General features: G+C 35.1%; 1 protein-coding gene across 4 annotated transcripts in view; it reads right to left on the bottom strand.

Annotated features, from left to right (window-relative positions):
• Positions 1–4814: 4814 nt before the first annotated feature.
• The window catches only part of UBE2D3 (ubiquitin conjugating enzyme E2 D3), a 28683-nt gene continuing 14253 nt past the window's right edge, over positions 4815–19244 (bottom strand). For 3 of the 4 annotated variants that reach the window (XM_021680415.2, XM_044912899.1, XM_021680414.2), the window contains exons 3-8: positions 18790–18853; positions 18671–18702; positions 11968–12045; positions 10712–10817; positions 8312–8405; positions 4815–6289 (exon numbers count right to left, since the gene is read on the bottom strand). In XM_021680415.2, coding sequence (XP_021536090.1) covers positions 6244–6289; positions 8312–8405; positions 10712–10817; positions 11968–12045; positions 18671–18702; positions 18790–18853 — 420 coding nt within the window. In that variant the 3' untranslated portion in view covers positions 4815–6243. The remainder of the gene's footprint in view (positions 6290–8311; positions 8406–10711; positions 10818–11967; positions 12046–18670; positions 18703–18789; positions 18854–19244) is intronic. The other variant, XM_044912900.1, reaches the window with a different exon arrangement.

Raw genomic sequence — 19244 nt, 5'->3', positions numbered from 1 at the left:
GAAAGTTGGGTTTCTGGTTATATTCTGCTTTCTTTTGGGGCTCCTGGCTTCAATTTGTTTTTGGCTTGTGAGTACTCCTTTCTTGACTGATTATAGACACATTAAAAAAAAAAAAGTTTTTCCCAGGGTCTTTTTTTTTTTTTAAAGATTTTATTTATTTATTTGACAGAGAGAGACATAGTAAGAGCAGGAACACAAGCAGGGGGAGTGGGAGAGGGAGAAGCAGGCTTCCCGCGGAGCAGGGAGCCCGATGCGGGGCTCGATCCCAGGACCCTGGGATCATGACCTGAGCCGAAGGCAGACGGTTAACAACTGAGCCACCCAGGCGCCCCTTTCTCAGGATCTTTAGTTGCTTTTTTACAGGAGAGTTGGTTAGCATAATCATCCATACTAATGGAAACTGAACTGTCCATCTACTGACTGTGATGCTATTTTTCTTACAGTAGTCAGAGAGTAAAGAAGCTTCCATTCATTACATCAGTCCCCCTTATCTGTGGAGGGTATGTTTCAAGACCTCCAGTGAATGCCTCAAACTGCTGAAAGTATTGAACCCTCTATATACTATATATTTTCCTATACATACATACCTATGATAAAGTTTAATTTAGGTACAGTAAGATTAACAAAAATAAATTACAACATATACTGTTATAACTGTATAAGAAAAGTTACGTGGTCTCTCAAAATATCTTGCTGTACTGTGCTCACCCTTCTTGTGATATGAGGATAAAATGCCTGCGTGATGGCATTAAGTGAGGTAAATGTGACATACTTAGGCTACTGTTGACCTCCTGACGATGTTAACAGGATGATCTGATTCTGGACCACAGTTGACGAGTAACTAAGACTGTGGGTAAGGGAGAACTACTTTTCTATAGTATATTGTAGGGTTCCTTTTTTGCACTTTTGGAGTTAAAAATACAGCAAGGAATATTTTTGGTAAAGTCCACCGTTTAGACTTTAAATATTTGGCCACCTAACAATGTGCCTGGCAGTCATCTAGTCATTGAGGAATATAGCAGAACAAAACAGACAAAATCCCTAACAGAGCTTACATTCTGGGATAGGGTTCAAGAAGGAACAAGTATTACATGCAAGGTGGATAATATTGAATATGCCATGGCACACTTTACAATGCCAGGGCTGTTGGTATTTCCTGTGGAATAGTTGAGAAAAACCACTCTAATTAAAGTTTGACATTTGAACACTTATAGGGAAGAGGGAGCCGTATGGCATCTGAGATAATTCCAGGCAAAGGGAAGAACAAAGGCAGACATCTTAAGATGAAAGTCCCGCATGTTCAAGTCTCACCAGAGGCCTGTGTGACTGAGCTGAGGGAGCTGGGGAGTGGTGGAGCAGAGTATGCTAAAGAAGCAGAGGTGGTGGGAAAAGTCATTACAGCTTGTAGTTCACCTTAGTAATTCCGGTTTTACTCTGAATGAGATGGGAAACGGTTAGGTTTGCAGTGAGGACATGTAATGTGGTTTAAAAGGATTATTCTGGGTGTTGTGTGTGGGACAGACTGCTGCAAAGTAAAAAGCAGGAGGACCACTGAGGAGGCTATTGCAATAATCCAAGAGGTGATGGAGCTTTCTACCATGGTGGCCGCAGTAAATACAGGGAATAAGTAGATTGAGTAAAAATTAAAAGTAGAACTGAAAAAAACCCAAAAACTGAGAGGATTGCTGTTTAATTTGGAAGTGTGAGAAATCAAGGCTGATGCCTAGGCTTTGGGCCAGTGCAACTCAAAGAAATGTTTACACTTACTGAGCCCAAAAAGAGGTAGGGGTGTGTGCATGTGTGTAGAAATCAAGGTTTTAGACACTTTTAAAAGGGTAGCTTTTAGGTAGCCAGGTGGATAATGAGTAAGGAGCTATACAGTTTAGAAGAGATAGCTGGGAGGTCAGCAAATGACAATGGTTAGCTATGTTCTCTTAAGCAACCAGGGCACGAAACTCCAGTTGTTTGGTTTTGACACTATTCAAATTTAATATACCAACAAGGTACTGAGTTATTTAAGAGGCTCACACAATAGTATGCACAATGAAAATGAATTCATAAAACCATTTTCAGTACAGGAAAACTTTTGAGGGCTCTTAAAAGTTTTTAAATCTCATCCAGAAATAGTGCACAATTTGGATAACTGACAATGGGATCTTAACTAAAATTCCATATAAAAGAGCAATTACTAGAAATAGTGTGCCAGAGTTAAAATTCATAAAAAATTCTCCAAAATGAGGCAATATGAGTTAAACAGCGTAGCAGGAAAGAATGCAAAATTCTCATTACTGGAGACCTAAAGAAAACCATCTTCCTAGCCTTTCTAGAAAACAGTTCTTTTGCACAGCTCTTCCATAACATTTTGGGGCGTTGGGGGTGCAGAGGTGGTCATGCTTTTAAATCCTGTTTCCAAATGCCTTTACAATTTATATTACATTGGGGATGTTGAAAGCTTTAATAGCTACTTTTGAGTATGTTCAATATATGCTAAATCCAGTGAACACTGCAAACACCCTAAACATGAAATTTTACCCTTTCACTAACCCCCCCCCCCCCAAAACTACTAAGCCATTTTAGGCCACAGGAGGAGACCAGTGTTCAAATCCTTGCTAAGCTTTTCAACCAACACTTGGCCGACTTTTGTACCTGTTTACTCTTTAAATACTACTTGGCCATTGGTTGAATTATATATACACAAAGCTAAATGTTATAAATTTGAAGGTCACTGGGTTAGACAAATTGTAGATGTTAGTATGTTAAGTAAATGTGTAAAACCACCTACATTATACTTCAAAGTGCTATAAATTTGTCAGATATAAAGTGGAAATGTAGTATTTGGGCATCCAACAGAAGTTCTCTTATCCCTATGAAACAGCAAGAGGTGTCCAATAACGAGCTATAGGGCAAGGACTGTTGCTGTGGGGTTAGAGCTACATTTCAGAATCACCTGGATGGCTTTTTAGAACAGAGCACTGGGTTTCTCAAATTTTCTCAATCAGTAAACCTGGAGTGTGGTCTGGTAATTTCCATTTTAAAGAACTTCCCAAATGATACTGATTACTAGAGTCTTGGAACCACACTTTGAGAACTAGTCTTAATTCTTTATAGACCAGTTTTATAACTGCTATTTTAAGAGGTTCAAAATAGAACTCACACACAGTATTAAAGTGTGGATTTCATGTTAGCTGGAATTACTGAGACCAAAGTGTCTTTAAACACAGACTTTAATGGTAACAATTCCTTTAAGCTCAATTAACCTTAGCTATTACAAGTGTTAAGCAGATGTCACTATTAAGACAATATTCAGTGACTTGTATTGGTTTCCTCATAAAATAGAAGACAAATTCACTTAAAAGTGTAATCAACAATCATTTAACAGTTTTGTAATGCCAACACAAAACACGGCTAATTTGAGTTACCTCCAAAATCACTAACACAGCATGATCAGTAACTGAAGCATATTTTAACTAAGCCATTTAAAAAAAAAAAAGTGAGTGTTTCACTACCCCTGAGACCACTAGTTAACTGTGGTTCATACTTTTAAAAAATTGTGAGTACACCCACACAAGAAAGCAAACTAACAAGCTTTTTAAAAAATCTGGTATCACATTGCAAACTTGCCCAGGAAAAAGGAGTCACTTAATATAATTTACCATTAACAGGTCAGATGGACTATACTTCTCATAGATTGAGAAACTCAGTATTAAAAATTTGACTTTATGCATGAAAAGATCTAGGAAATATGTAAGAACCAAAATCAATTTTTAATCTTCTAATATGCATCCAGTCCTACACACGGCACTAGTAATGTATATGGGGGAAAAGGGCAAATTCTTGGATTCTTTTGAAGGTTTCATTGGAGATGATCTCAAGTCCGGTGTCCATACATTCAAAAATGTTGGTTTTCCAGGTACTTTACTGTTCTCTTAAACCTGGAGAAGCCATTATGGCTTATTCCCTTAGAAGTGACGTAAGAAATGTTGTAGAAAGCATCAAAGATACAGAGAACTGGACACATCTAGTAATTATTATGACAATCAATGGTTTAAGTCATCTCTATGAATACGTAAGGTTGTCTACGGCTAAAAAAAAAAAATAATCAGCTTGAAATTCAGAAGCTCTGACAAACTGTTTATTCACAGCTGGCTTTCAGTGATATGCCTACTAAAGCTATTACTTTGAGAGTATAGAATCAGAAGTAATTATTTTGAAAACAGAGCAAAAGAACAGTATTTCTTACCTTATGGAGCAGTAGGCTACTAATTTTTCATTTGTAATTTGAATCCAAAACAGCTTTAACAGTATGACATCTACCTTTAAGGAATAATTTTTTAAGTAAAAGATGAAATGAAAAAAATTCACTCGTTGGAAAATTGTATAGCTGGGTTGATATTTCTCAATGAAATGCTTAAATTACAGAATTAACAAAGTCAGAACATCTTCGGAAGGCATGCATTTCACTTGCAGTTTAGAGAAAAACCTTAAGTCAATAAACCATGTCCAAACTACGTATTAAAATGTTTATAAAAAAAAATCAAGCTTAAACATTTATTTTATATCTAGCTTTCCACATCTGTGTGCAGACAAGGAGTAAGATTGCACATAAATGTAAGCAGTGCAAAAATGTGAAGTGGAGGAAAGTCACAGATGTGCCAGAAATCAAATACAAGATTTTAAGAAAGAAATGGACAAATCAAAATAGGAAAAAAGTGAAACTATAGGGTCAGGATTAGGAAGGGTGAAGAATGATAATGCCCTTGTTACTACAGAAGTTAAATTAGTGGCACAGATAGCACTTGTCAAACAAAAAATAATCCAATAGCATTGACTTTTATTCATTCATGTTAAGTCACCTGAAATGATATTTGTTGCATTTAAATGCTCATTAATGTAAATGGCTGAACAAATCCATTTCAATGGATATTCAATATCCCACATAGTTAAGTCACTTCAACACAGCCTCATGACAACTCCCACACCAAAACAGTACTTTATTTTGTAAATTTTGACCCATTATTACTCCCATGTTATGGTTTTTTCAGCTGTCAAGTGTACAAGGTGAAGAAAAAAATTTAGATGGGGGTTGCACCTGGAAAATAAATTTCTTCAACTCCATATACATGTTTCAAAACTGCTGGGTCCCAAGTCCATCTATGAACTCCAGGGCTGCCAGTATCACGTGCAGCATACTAAAGCTACACTATCCGAATAGCTTATTAATTCTGCATAAATCAGGTCAATCAATGTGTCAACCTGTAACAGACTGTGCACTTTTAACTGAACATGGCAAAATATTCACTCTTTTAAACTTTACATCATCATTTGATGTCAAACAATGAAGCAAATCCCAACAGTATATACAAAAACAGCTTTGCATTTACAAAAGATTGTTTCCCATACTGATTAATTCAGGCAGCTAACTCATTGGTTTATGCAACTTTATTGAAGAAAAATAAATCAGTTACTAGCAGAGCTATTAGTTGATCACTCATCCACTGACAACTTGCATCATTTATTCAGTGCTATATTAAACAGTGTATTGGAAGATAGATTAACTAATAGCTCCAAGCCTCCTAACAATTTAAATGAGAATTACAAAATGTTTGAGACCCTATTTTGGAATACAAAGGGTGTTTGACTTCCAATTTCCATTCTCTGTAGAACAAGAACAGGTCATTCCTTTATTGACATGCATAAAATACATCACATTTTCTGTTCTGCTGATGCTATAAATTCAATACCAATTCTCCAGCCACATCAGTTATGAGCATAAAGTATATCATGTAACCTCAAATCTCTAACAGTGGAAGGCTTAAAAAAAGACTGGATGCTAGAATAATGCTGCTTCCTTTGATGTGACAACTGAGCATCCATCTCCCTCCCCCTCAGATGATTTCTTCAGCATGTTAGAGCAGTGAGGAATGGTTTTAGTCTCATAACCAAGTTAGAGTGAAGACATTGGCCACATAATACACATGCTCCATTTTTAAAAAAATTCTGAATCTTGGGCAACTGTTCTCTTGTAACTACTTTACAGTTTCTAAAAGCAGTTATTGTCCAAAGCTGGAAGAACTTAAGTCTTCTCAGATGAGCATGTGAATGAATGGAGGGAGGTAAACAAAAAATAAAATTAAAAAAGATGAGGTCTGATAGGGGAGCAGCCGGATAAGAAAATCAAAAAAGGAACAGTAATTTAAAGTTTATTCCAGCTATAATGCAGGTTATTCTGACTTTAAGGTAGCATCACATGGCATACTTCTGAGTCCATTCCCGAGATATTCTGTTGTACCTGTAAATAAAGAAGATGTTACTTAAAAAGTTAAAAATGAATTCTTAATACTTTAAAGGAAAAGATTGCTATTTTACCTCCAGACTCATCATGGAGTCATCTCTCATGGTTATTGATTAGAATTAAGCCAACAGAGAGAAAAAGCACTGGTACTCAAAGCAATGTGGGGAATGGAAACCTTATGCTTCCAATACAATGTTTCCAATACACTAAAAATATTTTAACACAATAAGGTGGCATTGATATTGGGGAGGCTAACAAAAATCAAAGACCTTTTCTCTCCCCTACCACCTAGTTAAATGTTCTATTTGAAATTCTAAAATTAGTATCCATTCCAACAAATTTTAACATTAAAAAAAGTATTTTAAAGTTCATCATGGGCTTATGTCTGAGTACAACACAGATTCTGAACATCTATAGAAATTTCCATCAAAGCTGGAACCAAACAATTTTATGTGAAACCTAGACCTTGAGAAATTACTAGAGCCTGGGTAATACCAGAAAATACCTTTTAAATTTAAGCACAGGTAGAAGATTAGACACTGAGGAGGGTGAAAAAAGCAATTTTCAAGAGGGAGGTGGGTGGGACTGGTACGTATGTGTTAATTATAACACTTATGTGTTACTTTTAGAAAGGGTGGTGACTGGAGCTAACAAGCCCCACTTGAGACCTAATAAATGGGAATCTCTACTAGGAGGTACAACTTGGGGGCATCTGTTTAAAAGATCAACAGATAATTCACACAAGAGCAACGTTATTTATTACTGAGGAACATCTCTGATACTGACAAATGCTATCAATTTCTCCCTGTATTACATCCATGCGCCATAGGCTACTTACCAAAATAGTGATTTAAACTAAGAAATGAATATACATCAAAGGGCACAAGAGAACTTTTAGATTTGTATTTCTAGTTTAAACTTTGTAAAGTATTAACTAGCTTCATTTCAAACCAAGAACTAAACATGGTTCAACCATTTTTCTAAACTTTGGCATATAGAAGTTCTTTCTACCATTCATGGTTACCTCATTTAAGGACACCCTCTCAAAAAGCCAGCACTTTAAAACAAAGGTTTCATTTAGCATACAAGGAGCCACAAAGTATAGTTGATATTAATGCATGCTTGTCAGTAATGAACATTTAGTTTAGATGCTTAGAAGCTTTATTAAAAGTGTTTTCCCCTTACATTATTATTTCTTGGCCAAATTTGAACTGAATCACCACATTCCATATAGTACTGGTATAAAGGTTAAAATATGCCAAATTTAAAATGTAAATACCATAGTAGTTTGAAAAAGATTTTACTTAAACTTTAGTTTCTTACTAGTGCTATATATAACTGTTTTGCCATGCAAAAATACTCTCAAGCAATAATGACTACTGGGTATACTTTCACGCTAAACAGAGATCAAGCAGTTAACTGTACAGTTTTCAAAAAACTGTAAATGTTACCTTCTGTTAGTTAATAAAGTGCCTTAAAACATGCAGCACTCAAGTGCTGGCAGTACCATGAATAAGCGCACCATAGAGTGCAGATCCTCTTACCCTACAACATAGCGTATTTCTCTGTCCACTCTCTTGCTAACCTATTGTACCTAATTGAACAAGTATACTTAGCATTAATTATAACATACAACAAAGTTATAATGGTGAAGTCGTACATAAAGATAATTCAAATATTTGAGAAATTTAGACAAATTTTTATAACAGTACCAGTGTTTCAAAACATAATTGGGGTAAAGAAAACTTTGCTTTCTTCCCAAAAACTTAGTGACAAAGCACTGAACATGTTAGAAAAATAGAACGTTTTAGAGGGACTATTCACGGTCACATAAACTAAAAAAAAAAAAAAAAAAAATCCCATTTCAAAAACTACCTTTCTGTACATTTTAACTATTATCTTACCAGAAATAAATCATCAAATCTTCTTGGCACTGCCAAAACTTACAACAGACTATAAGCCTAGCTCATTAAGATAAATCACTCTTTATATTATTTCCTTAAATTACTACATACTTACTTATCTCTGTCTGTTTTATAGATCCGTGCAATCTCTGGCACTAGGGGGTCATCTGGGTTTGGATCACATAGCAGTGAACAAATGGATAAAAGAACTGCAAATAAGAACAAAAAAAAAGTCTGTTACCCAGCATTGGGAATTTGGATAAATAAAAGTATATTTAAAAACGTCAATCCTCAAAAGATTTTTAGTTTGTACCTTAATGTCAGTGAGAGATTTTGCTTCATAGGAGACAAACTCCTGGTAAATAAGGAATGCTAGAAATAGAGCTTTGTCCTGCCCAACTCAGAGTTCTGAGATATTCAAATGATGCTATATTAGCTTATTAATAATCATTTTTAAAAAGTGACATTAGAATTTAAGTAACTGGAGTTTCTTGGTACTTTGAGGGGGGAAATCTAGCAAAGAATATGCAGGGAACACCTGTGCAATGTTATTCTCAGCTGTTAAGGCATGATGAAAAATCCATTCTTGGGGAGCCAGCTGGCTCAGTCAGGAAAGCATGTGACTCTTGATCTCGGGGGTTGTGGGTTTAAGTCCCATGTTGACAGTAGCAATTACTTAAATAAATATTTAAAAAAACAAATCCATTCTCTGCCCTACCCTCAGGGGAGTTTCACAAAAACTCCCAACTTCTCCACTGTGTTTTGTCTCCTTGAATATAATTATAAACTAACAGTACTGGTTAAATGAATGTGGAGATCTAGCTCTATTAATTACTAAGTGAGCCTTCTCAACTCTAATAGTTCTTACCCTGACCTGTTCAATATATGAACTTGGGAAGATACCAAGCATCACAGAGCATATATCTAATTCATTTTTTTTTTTTTTTAAGATTTTATTTATTTATTTGAGACAGAGAGAATGAGATACAGAGAGCATGAGAGGGAGGAGGGTCAGAGGGAGAAGCAGACTCCCTGCCGAGCAGGGTATCTAATTCATTTTGTATGCCTGTTATGTGCCAGACACTGCAAAGTGTTATAAAATTTTAACATATAAAAGCTTAGAGCGGTTATGAAAATCTTCAAAGATAACATTACCATAAAAGACAGTACTAATGTAATATATATTACAGCAAATATAATTTTAAACCCAAAAGGCAGGAGGACACACATAAAAATTCAACCCACATTTACAGAAACATAGTGTTGATTCCCAACAGTGATAAACTTGGAACCTACTATTAGGATGTTCTTGATACTGCGTCTGTATACTATCTGTATACATGCAGATCTGTAATACATGGTGTTAAGAGAGGTGATTTGCAAGGAAACTGGAATGTATCCCAAGAAGGTGAAAAACAATTATGTCACACTTGAAATTATAGCAGCGTTCACCAAAATGCATTTTTTTCCTCTCCAAGAGTGATTTCAAATTCATTATACCAACATGTATCTGAAACACTGTCTTAATTAGCAATATTAAAAAAACCTCATTTTTTGTACCTAAGGGATGCTAAATCAACACCAAAAACCAAAATTTACTGGAAGGCAAACTTCCTTCCCATTATGTAGTTTTGTGGTAGGTCATTTTGTGTGTGTGTGGGGGGGGGGGTGGTGGTGACAAAAGCCACCATAGTCATTCAAAATGGAGAAAGATGGAGGCACTCCATCTCTATCTGGGATATTCATGTGGAGACTAGACAATCTATTAGAGATGTCATATAATGGACCCTTATTAAAAGTAGAAGACCAGAATTAATCTAGAGACATTTCCAAGACTCTAATAATTTTAGCCTATTACTAGGTAGGAACAACCTATTAAACACAACACCTAACTAAATTGCTTTAAAAGGCTTTTTATCTAAAAAAATACTGTAATAAACACAAGAAAGCAAAATCGGAATCTTCCTATAATGGAAACCAAGATTTAAAAGCTCTACTAAACTTTAGATCTACCATTTTATAAAACGCAGAAGCGAGTTGAGATATGAGTGGGCCTAGGATTGAAAATACTACAGAAATCTATTTAAGAAACTTTACTATATATTTGCAAATGATGCCTATACCCTAATTTGAATTTTAACTTTTTCCCACAAAATCTTTAATCAATACCACTAAAAGCATAAAATGTAACTTTTTTTCTTCCCCACCTCTTACCAAAACATCGGCATAATATTAAGTAGGCCCCAAAATCAAACTCATTTTTTTAAAGATTTTATTCATTTATTTGACAGAGAGAGAACGCAAGCACAAGCACACAAGCAGGGGGAGCAGCAGAGGGAGAGAGAAGCAGGCTCTCTGCCAAGCAAAGGAGACGGACGCGGGGCTCGATCTCAGGACCCCGGGACCACAACCCAAGCCCAAGGCAGACACCCAACCGACTGAGCCACCCAGGCGCCCCAATCAAACTCCTTTAATTAGAAAGTCAGAGCAGCTCAAGACTCTAAAAATACTTTACCTTTAGAAATAGTTAAAGCAGGAGACCACTGTGATCTTAGAATATCGAGACAAATGCTGCCATTACTGTTAATATTTGGATGATAAATTCTTGTTGTAAATGCAACCTAAAATAAATAAGTAAAAACCTTTAGGTATTTTCCCCCAAGTAATATATAGAAGACTTTTAAGCAAGGCTTACAATACTGCGTGTCTCTCTCTCTCACACACACACACACACACACACATTCTCACACTCTCAAATGGCTGAAACCTATTTATACACATTAAAGGACTAGAAATTACAGAACCAAGTTTGTATATTCTGATCAAGATCTTTCAGGGTCTACCTCTCTTTAATTAAAATGGAAAATGTAACTTTGTGGCAAAAATTTTACTATCAATGATATGATGGGATATTCTGAAGGTTAACTTTGGCTCTGCAGTATCAAAAAGAGCATTGTGAACAGTAATCAACATTCATTAAAAAGTAAAGGAACTTCAGAATGTAAACCAAATTTATAGACCAACTCATTTAAGGTATCAAGTTACAAAGATATGTGTTTTAGTCTGCATTTCCACTGTACATAAAATAAAATTTGAATGATCGCAAGTGTTTCATCTAAAGTAACTATTATACTGCACCTATAACAGGATTGCAAAGATGGCTGAAGTGCCAACGTTGTTATTTTCTATTGTTATTCATACAGGTTGGTTTTATGTTAATTGCTCTGAAGAGTCAAGACCTTATGCTTTTAATAACTGTACACCAGGCACCTCAGTGCATTAAGCAACCCTAAGTTTTGATAGGTTTATTATTATATATGCAAATGCAAACCCCTGAAAGACAGCCCATGTGAACCCCAACAAACATAGCATAGGCTGCAACAATATGGGCAAATGCACAGGAAACTAATACTTGAAGCCTACTATTACAAAGGTTAATAATACAAATCTGTATGAGCATAATAAACGGTGGGAAAAGCTTCCACTTAATGTATCAAAGTCTTGCAACATTAAGGATAAGTCAGTTCTTACCTCCATTTACAAAGTTCAAATCCAGGTCTAACTGCTCTCTTAACTAAAGGTTAAAAGTTAGCATTCTGTACTGGTGACTTAATACATATATATTTAGCCTTAATTATTCTTATTCACTACATACACACACCCCACCCCAATTTAGCCTTATTTATGTAGAACGATTTCTAAGAATATTCTACTCCTCTGAAATAATGCACAGATCTTATTTACTAATGGATTTTGGGGGCAAATACTTGCCTTAGGTGGTTTGAAGGGGTAGTCTGTAGGAAAATGAATTGTCAAAAAGAATACACCGCCTTGGTATGGGCTGTCATTCTGTGAAAAGAAAAATTTGCTTAACTCTGATATTTAAAGTATTACTCCTAAATAATCCATGTAACATTTCTATTTTCTAAGCATTTCTTTAACATGAGCCAAGATTACCTGTTTATGCTGCAGTAGTCTAAATTATTCCACAATTCAGTTCATATTACTAAAAACTACACAATCAAAATTTACTATAGAACAATGAACCCTTATTTACTTAGACCCCATTTTATATAAGTCACCAAAGAACTGAAAAATTAACCAGAAACCAACAGATGCTGATTTTCATAAAGTATACGCAGCAATAAAGTCTATATACAGTACTATATATCAAACCTGAATTTGAAAATAAGGTCTTATATTTATTTCCTCTAATGATAGCCATATACACATATATGGGCTTTGTACCTCAACACACCACTCTGGTCACTTTGGCAAACCAAAATGTTGGCTATTGCAGGTTAACCCATAACTACCTTCAACAGGTGAAGCAAAACAAACAAAATAGGTTTTAAATTAAGTTTAATTCCCAACTGGCTCCTGAAAATTTTCATTCTTTAAAACGTTTATTTATTTAAGTAATCTCTACACCCAGCATGGGGCTCAAACTCATGACCCTGAGACTGAGAGTCACATGTTCTTCCAACTGAATCAGCCAGGCACCCCTCAAAATTCTCATTTAAAACCATGAAGGTTTTTTTTTTTTTTTTTTAAGATTAGAGAGTGTGTGCGTGTGTGTGCAGGTGCACGTGCGCAGGACGGAGGGGCAGAGAGTCTTAAGCAGACTCTGCTAAGCATGGAGTCTGACTTGGGGCTTGATCCCAGGACCCTGAGATCACTACCTGAGCTGAAACCAAGAGCTGGATGCTCTACTGTGTCACCCAGGCGCCCTCAAAAGCATGGAAGATTTTTTTTCAAAAGCATACTGAATTCTCCACAACAAATCAATACACAGGATTACTAGATTTGGAAAACAATGTGCAACATTTGCTCTTCCACTTCAACATGGAAAGCAGAAAATTTCAAGCTATAGCATCACTCTTCCTCCTTTGTTGTTTTGCTTATTATAATCTGAGTATGAAAAACTCTTAATAAATAACATTTGGGAAACAATTCTTGGTAGAATTTTACATTTAATTTAACCAATAGCAGGAAAAAGATATCACTGTATTCCCATTTTATAGAAAAATAAAAATGGGACTTGAAGAAATAATTTAGGTGTACAAGTGGTATAAGAACCAAGACTGAAACCCAGGTCTTATGAAGAACACTGGTCAAAATGGATCAGAGTGAGGACAAAAGACAGTGACCTCGTTAAAAACTTTAAGGTAAAAGCTGAAAACATGAAAACTGCTTAACTGCTTCTGGATATGCAAAGAAGCTACCCGGTGATGTCTGCGACAATTTACAGTAACCCAGTTATTACCAACATCCATTCCTCTCCATTAGAGAGAGTACGTGCACAGTGCTAATTATAAGCCTTTTACTATGCCCATTCTGGATGTCAGGAAAGTAAAAACTTTTCCAAATCTAACACTTTTAATACAGCTCATTTAATTCCCAGCCCTCTGTGAAATAGTTAGAATTAATCTAACTTGATTCTTGGGATGCCTAGGTGGCTCAGTCTGTTAAGTGTCTGCCTTCAGCTCAGGTCATGATCCTGGAATCCCAGGATCGAGCCCCACATTGGGCTCCCTGCTCATCAGAGAGTCTGCTTCTCCCTCTGCCCCTCACACCCTGCTTGTGCTCCCTTTAACAGATAAATAAAATCTTAAAAAAAAAAAATCTAACTCTGTTCTATAGATCAGGTATATGTAAGGGACACAGAGAAGAATTTCTTATCTTGATGGGCTAACATTCTGGTAAAGAAGAGACATGCAATAAAATGTTGCAAATATTACGAAAAATGAACAGGGCATACCTGCAACTTGAGGAAAAATGTCAATTTACTGATGAAGAATGAAGTTCAAAGAAACATACAACTAGTATAATGAAAGAGCTACACTTTGTGTCCTTCTTACTCCAAAGCCCTTTTTTTTCATATTGTCTACAAAATTTTAATTCAAAAAACTAAGACTGCTAAGCGGCATATAAAAAGTATAGAAAAAAATCAAAGCACAGAATATGATCTAAGTAACATACCTTTGTTAACAGCTACATTAACTGGGAACAGATGCTTCAAATGGCATAATTTTACAAAACAGACTAATATGGAAAATGTTTATACAGTGTATAATGAACCATTGAGGGTTCTCCTAAACAGTAAAAGTTTTTATAAAACCACATTACCAAAGTTCTAAGTTTTTATTCCAAGTTTCATACAATCACAAGTACTGTATCTGACTGCTTCTGAATAAAGGCAATCTAGTGCTAAGATTTAGGCAAAGCCAAATTTCTTTTCACTTATAAAAAAAACAAAAAAAAGAACTTAGGGATGAAAGTATTTCAATGTTCAAATTTAACACTACAGTTCCATCAACACAAAGAGGAAAAACTGGTAAAACCACAAGATCCAGAGGTCACCAAAGTATACTACCTAAAAAACTGAAGCTCTGTATCAAATTTATTATAAACTGAAAGCAAACAGAAAATAACGAAAACAAAGAATACTTTCATCAGTAAACTGACCTAAGTCTTAGAAATTCAGAATTTATTCTGGATCTCTTTAGACACCTTCTGCACCCTGGTTTTAACTCCAATTTGCAGTCCAAAGTTGCTCCTTCTCAGTGTCTGTACTCCTCCCCTAGGGCAACCATTAAGTGCTGGTATTCCCCCAGATCCATCTTCTGCTTCTATCTCCTGACCCATACTTCAATTTTTCTCTAGTATACTTATTAATTCCAGGACATATATATTCAAATGCCTATAAATATTTATCCTTGGATGTCTCATGTGTCCAAAACTCAAACCACAAACCAGGAACAGATCACTGATCATAGTAGTTATTAATCTTAAAGATCCTTAAAAATCTCTTCAACTAGCTTCCTCTCCTTTATGCTGTCACTACTCCATTCAAGATCTTACTATGTTTTGTTTATATTATGGCAATGGCTTACTTCTGGTATTCCTGCCTTCACTGTTTTTTTCTTCTAATTTATCCCTTACCCTAATGCTGTTGTTGTCCTAAAACACAAGTTACATCCCTGCTTGAAATCTAGCACAGCTTTCAAGATAAAGTACAAACTCCTAACTAAGCACACAACAAGGTGCTTTATGATCTCCTTCCCACCAATATAGCTGGTCTCATCTTCCACCTCTTTCTCCTGAATATGCCCTCCTTACTGCACTTAAAATATTTCACATCTCCTTTTTTCCTAGTATTTATTTCTTCTACTTGAAATATTCTTATCTGTATCCTTATCTTCTTCATCTCTAGGACCATACCTACACTGTAGGATCCATATCAAGCTTAAATGTCTTTAAAAAGATAATACAGCCTTCCTTTATTTAGTTCAATATGCTTGTTGCCCTTCTTTTATACCTTTCTATACAACACAGTTATTACTATCCAACATACTTATATAACTTACTTTTATTTTCCTCTTCCTCTAGACTACAAAGTTCCTTAAAAAGGTACTGAAGAGAAGAGCTGTCACGCATCATTAGCCTTTGCAAGAACTGAATACACTTAAAATAAGTTGAAAAATAACCCTTATGGACCAATAAGACAATACCTATGAACGAATTATCGGACCAGAAGGTTTTTGCAGCTGATTTTGCTCAGGCTGCCAAAGATTACGTTATATTACCCAAAAACGGTACTTTCTTCCATTACTGTATCAAAGATTAGGTGGAAGTCAGTGTGGTTCTCCAAATAACTTCAAAACATCTTTATGTCAGCTCCATTTCCAATTATAGAAAAATCAAGTGTATAAATATCAGATGAGTTAATTTCTCCTAAGTGCATCAATTGTTAATGGGAACTACCCTTAATACAAAAACAAACAAAAAACATAAAAACAACCAAAGTTTAAAAAACCACATAGCCAGCAATGCTCTGTCAATTCTTTCAAAGGTTTAGTTTTTATTAGTATTTGTGCTTCCAAAGTATCCTACCTTCAGAAAGAATCAGCCAATTTAAATAGTTACTAGAAAGAAGCATTTTCCTCATAAATTTAATGATCGAGAACATTTCCAGACTATAGAACGCTAAAATTCAATAATTAACTGTATTAAAACTTAAATTAGATGCTCCATTCCTTAGTTAGGAACCTTTAGTTATGTGGCACTGCCAATCACTTTTACTAACCTAAGAAGTACTCCAAAGCAAAACTACTTTTGTCACCATTTATCCTTTCAGCAAATCTGCAAATATATGGATTGTTATGCCACCAATGGCCCTATGTTTTAGCTCATTCAATCTGCATGTCACATACTAACAAAATAAAGCAATTATTTATCTAATCAAACTGTGATGTTTTATCACAAAAATGCAATCAAAAGCCAAAATAAGAATGAGTTATTTCATTGATGACTCTACAAGTAAGGGTAACTATTAACTATTTGCAAATTGGCATCTAAACAAGTGCTTATTTATAGTTTTTGCTTTTGTTAATCAGGGAATATTTAAATAGTTCTGATAATCAAGTATTTGTTTTTAAAAGCAGAGCTATCATTAATACACATTAAAAGGTTGCTGAAAAAAATTTACAGGGAATAGCCACAATCTGAAATAGGTATAAACAAGTGAAAAATGTTTTTTGAAAATAAAAGCAAATCAGGTCAACAGCTACAAAAAGGTCAGGATAAGCAATCTTCTTTTATTCTCTGGAAAATTACTAGTATAAACTACTCACACTTCACTTTCATTTACTCTAAGTATATTCCTTACCTTTTGGAAAGACAGTTCAATAAACAGTGAAGTCTCTAAGTCCAGCAGAAAAATATCACACTGGTTGCAAAGAGCTGGTTTATTATGCACACCATAGAAGTCTTGATTACCAACTCTTTAGTGCTTTATTAATACAACTAATTTTTATAATGAGGTCATCTTAAAGCACCATCTGGATCAAAGACGAGCTTTTATTTGCTAGAAATGTTAAGGTATTTTACGGAGTACTCTGCTTTGAAAATTTGTGCTCTATAATGAGAAAATTCTAGGAATTACAAATGCAAGTGCCTACAGAATCTAGGTAGGCACAATGAAGTGGATAGAAAGTGTGAGACACAAACTCCATATAAAAAAGGGAGGTAGCTGCTGCTCCATCCCAAGCCATTACTGCTGTGGAATGAAGGTCTAGTCTGGCTTTTTTTGCGAAGATTGCCAACTTTCAAAGTGTTCTGTGGACCAAACTGGGTAAAAGTCACACTAAGTTAACTATGTATTTAAAATAAATAAATCACAATTTTGTTACCAAATATTTTAAAGCAAAATAAAATTTACAACAGTAAAAACAGTCCTTGAGGTAACTGGAAGTGAACAATTCTGACTCTGAGGTTTCTTAAATTAGAATAATACAGATATATTTCAAATTAGGAAGCTAAATATCCCCCACTACCACCACCACCATGACCACCACCAAGTTTAACTTAGGTTGAGTCACAGTCTCCTTACCTTTAGGTCCTAACATTTCAGAATTACTCTAACTCAATCATCCCTGCTATGATTTCCCAGAAAATTTCTCCCACTAAGCACTTCATTTATGTATCACTTACTTCCCAACTTATCACACTTATTTTAATTGCCTGTCTCTCCCAGTAGATTTTAAGTTCCCTAAAGAATGAGAGGGACCATGTCTATCCTTAATGGCTGGCACACAGTGGGGGGATCACATTGATTGAGATAGAAAAAAAAAATTACTGCTATCAAAATCAGAACTACAGAATAAAAACTTACTAACTTTTCCAAGAGCATTTCTTCTTTTAGAATGACAGACATCTATCTATTGACCATTATCTCACCAAGTACATTACTGACATTATGTTGAGATTAAACCACCAAGGGGGGGGGTGCAGATTAAGACATACATATAACTTAAAAATAGAAATCCTCAAGTGCCTTCCAAGTAAAAAAAAATATTAAGTATTGTGCAAGATACAGTCTTACCCCAGGTTGTTTTACTGCGCTCTAATTCTGTGAAATTCTTAGATGGTATCCATAATTCTGAATATTCAATTATCCAGCATATACAGTTTCTTATCTACCCAGGATAGAAAGGAATTTTGCTGTATTCAAAATATCACTTTCTACCTAAAAATATTCAAATTTTGTAAAAAACTAAGGTTCTATAAAGAATCAAGTATCAAAATACAACAACAAAAACAGATTTTCAGCAGCAACAGGAATAAGATCTTTGAGTAACACCATGATAGAGTCAATAAATTAACTGGCTCTATAAGTAAAGGGAAGCTCTGTGACAATGCTTTACATTACTATGAAAGAAAAACTAGGATAAAGTGAAAATATATTTGATAGGTTAGAGATGCTATATTCCAGAACCTGAATACAGGGACAGACACATAGCACATGTAACAAATGACTAATTCATTAAATTGTTATGTCTTTCAAAAACAGTACAACTACGGCAATTCCAAAACAGTACTACAATGTCATAAAATAAATATAAGTTAAATACAAGTAGGTCAATGTTGAATTTTTAATTAAAAGCAGAATGTTTTAATTCTTAGTACTTACAGGTCCCATAATTGTGGCTTGCCAATGAAACACTAGGGAAAAACAAAACAAAACTGTTATCTAAAAATGTACTAGCTTTTTTGAAATTAGCCATTAAAATCAACTTGAGAGTTACTTACTATCATCCCCAACTGGACCTGCAGAACATTGTGCTGGAGGGTCACGGGCCAAATCACTAAGTTCCTATACCAAAACAGAAAATGATGGGTCATGTAACCATAATAAAAAAACGTAAGCAAGAAAAGAATTTTCACCCCATTCTTTAAGGAACATACAATCACAGTTCACATTAATAAATTCTAGGAGAAAAAGCCTAAGTAGCCATAGTCCAGTAGGCATAGATATGAAAATTGTTACACCAACAAAAGGTGTCCTTATTAAAAAAAGTTCTTATCAGATACTTTCATGGCTTAAGAACTTAGACAAAGCAGTTCTCAATATTCATGTTGTTTGCTGAAATTCTGGACATCTCAGAGGCCCTCGCCGTTTCTATTATCTTAAACCCTGTTATTTCTGAACCATACTAACTGCAGACCTCATTTTCCACTTGAAAACTCTCTCATGGGGCTAGGTA

The sequence above is a fragment of the Neomonachus schauinslandi genome, chromosome 2, assembly GCF_002201575.2.
Source record: "Neomonachus schauinslandi chromosome 2, ASM220157v2, whole genome shotgun sequence".
In the NCBI taxonomy this organism is placed as follows: domain Eukaryota; kingdom Metazoa; phylum Chordata; class Mammalia; order Carnivora; family Phocidae; genus Neomonachus; species Neomonachus schauinslandi.
Note: the sequence above shows the minus strand (reverse complement) of the source record. Positions and strands in the feature narration are given on the sequence as shown.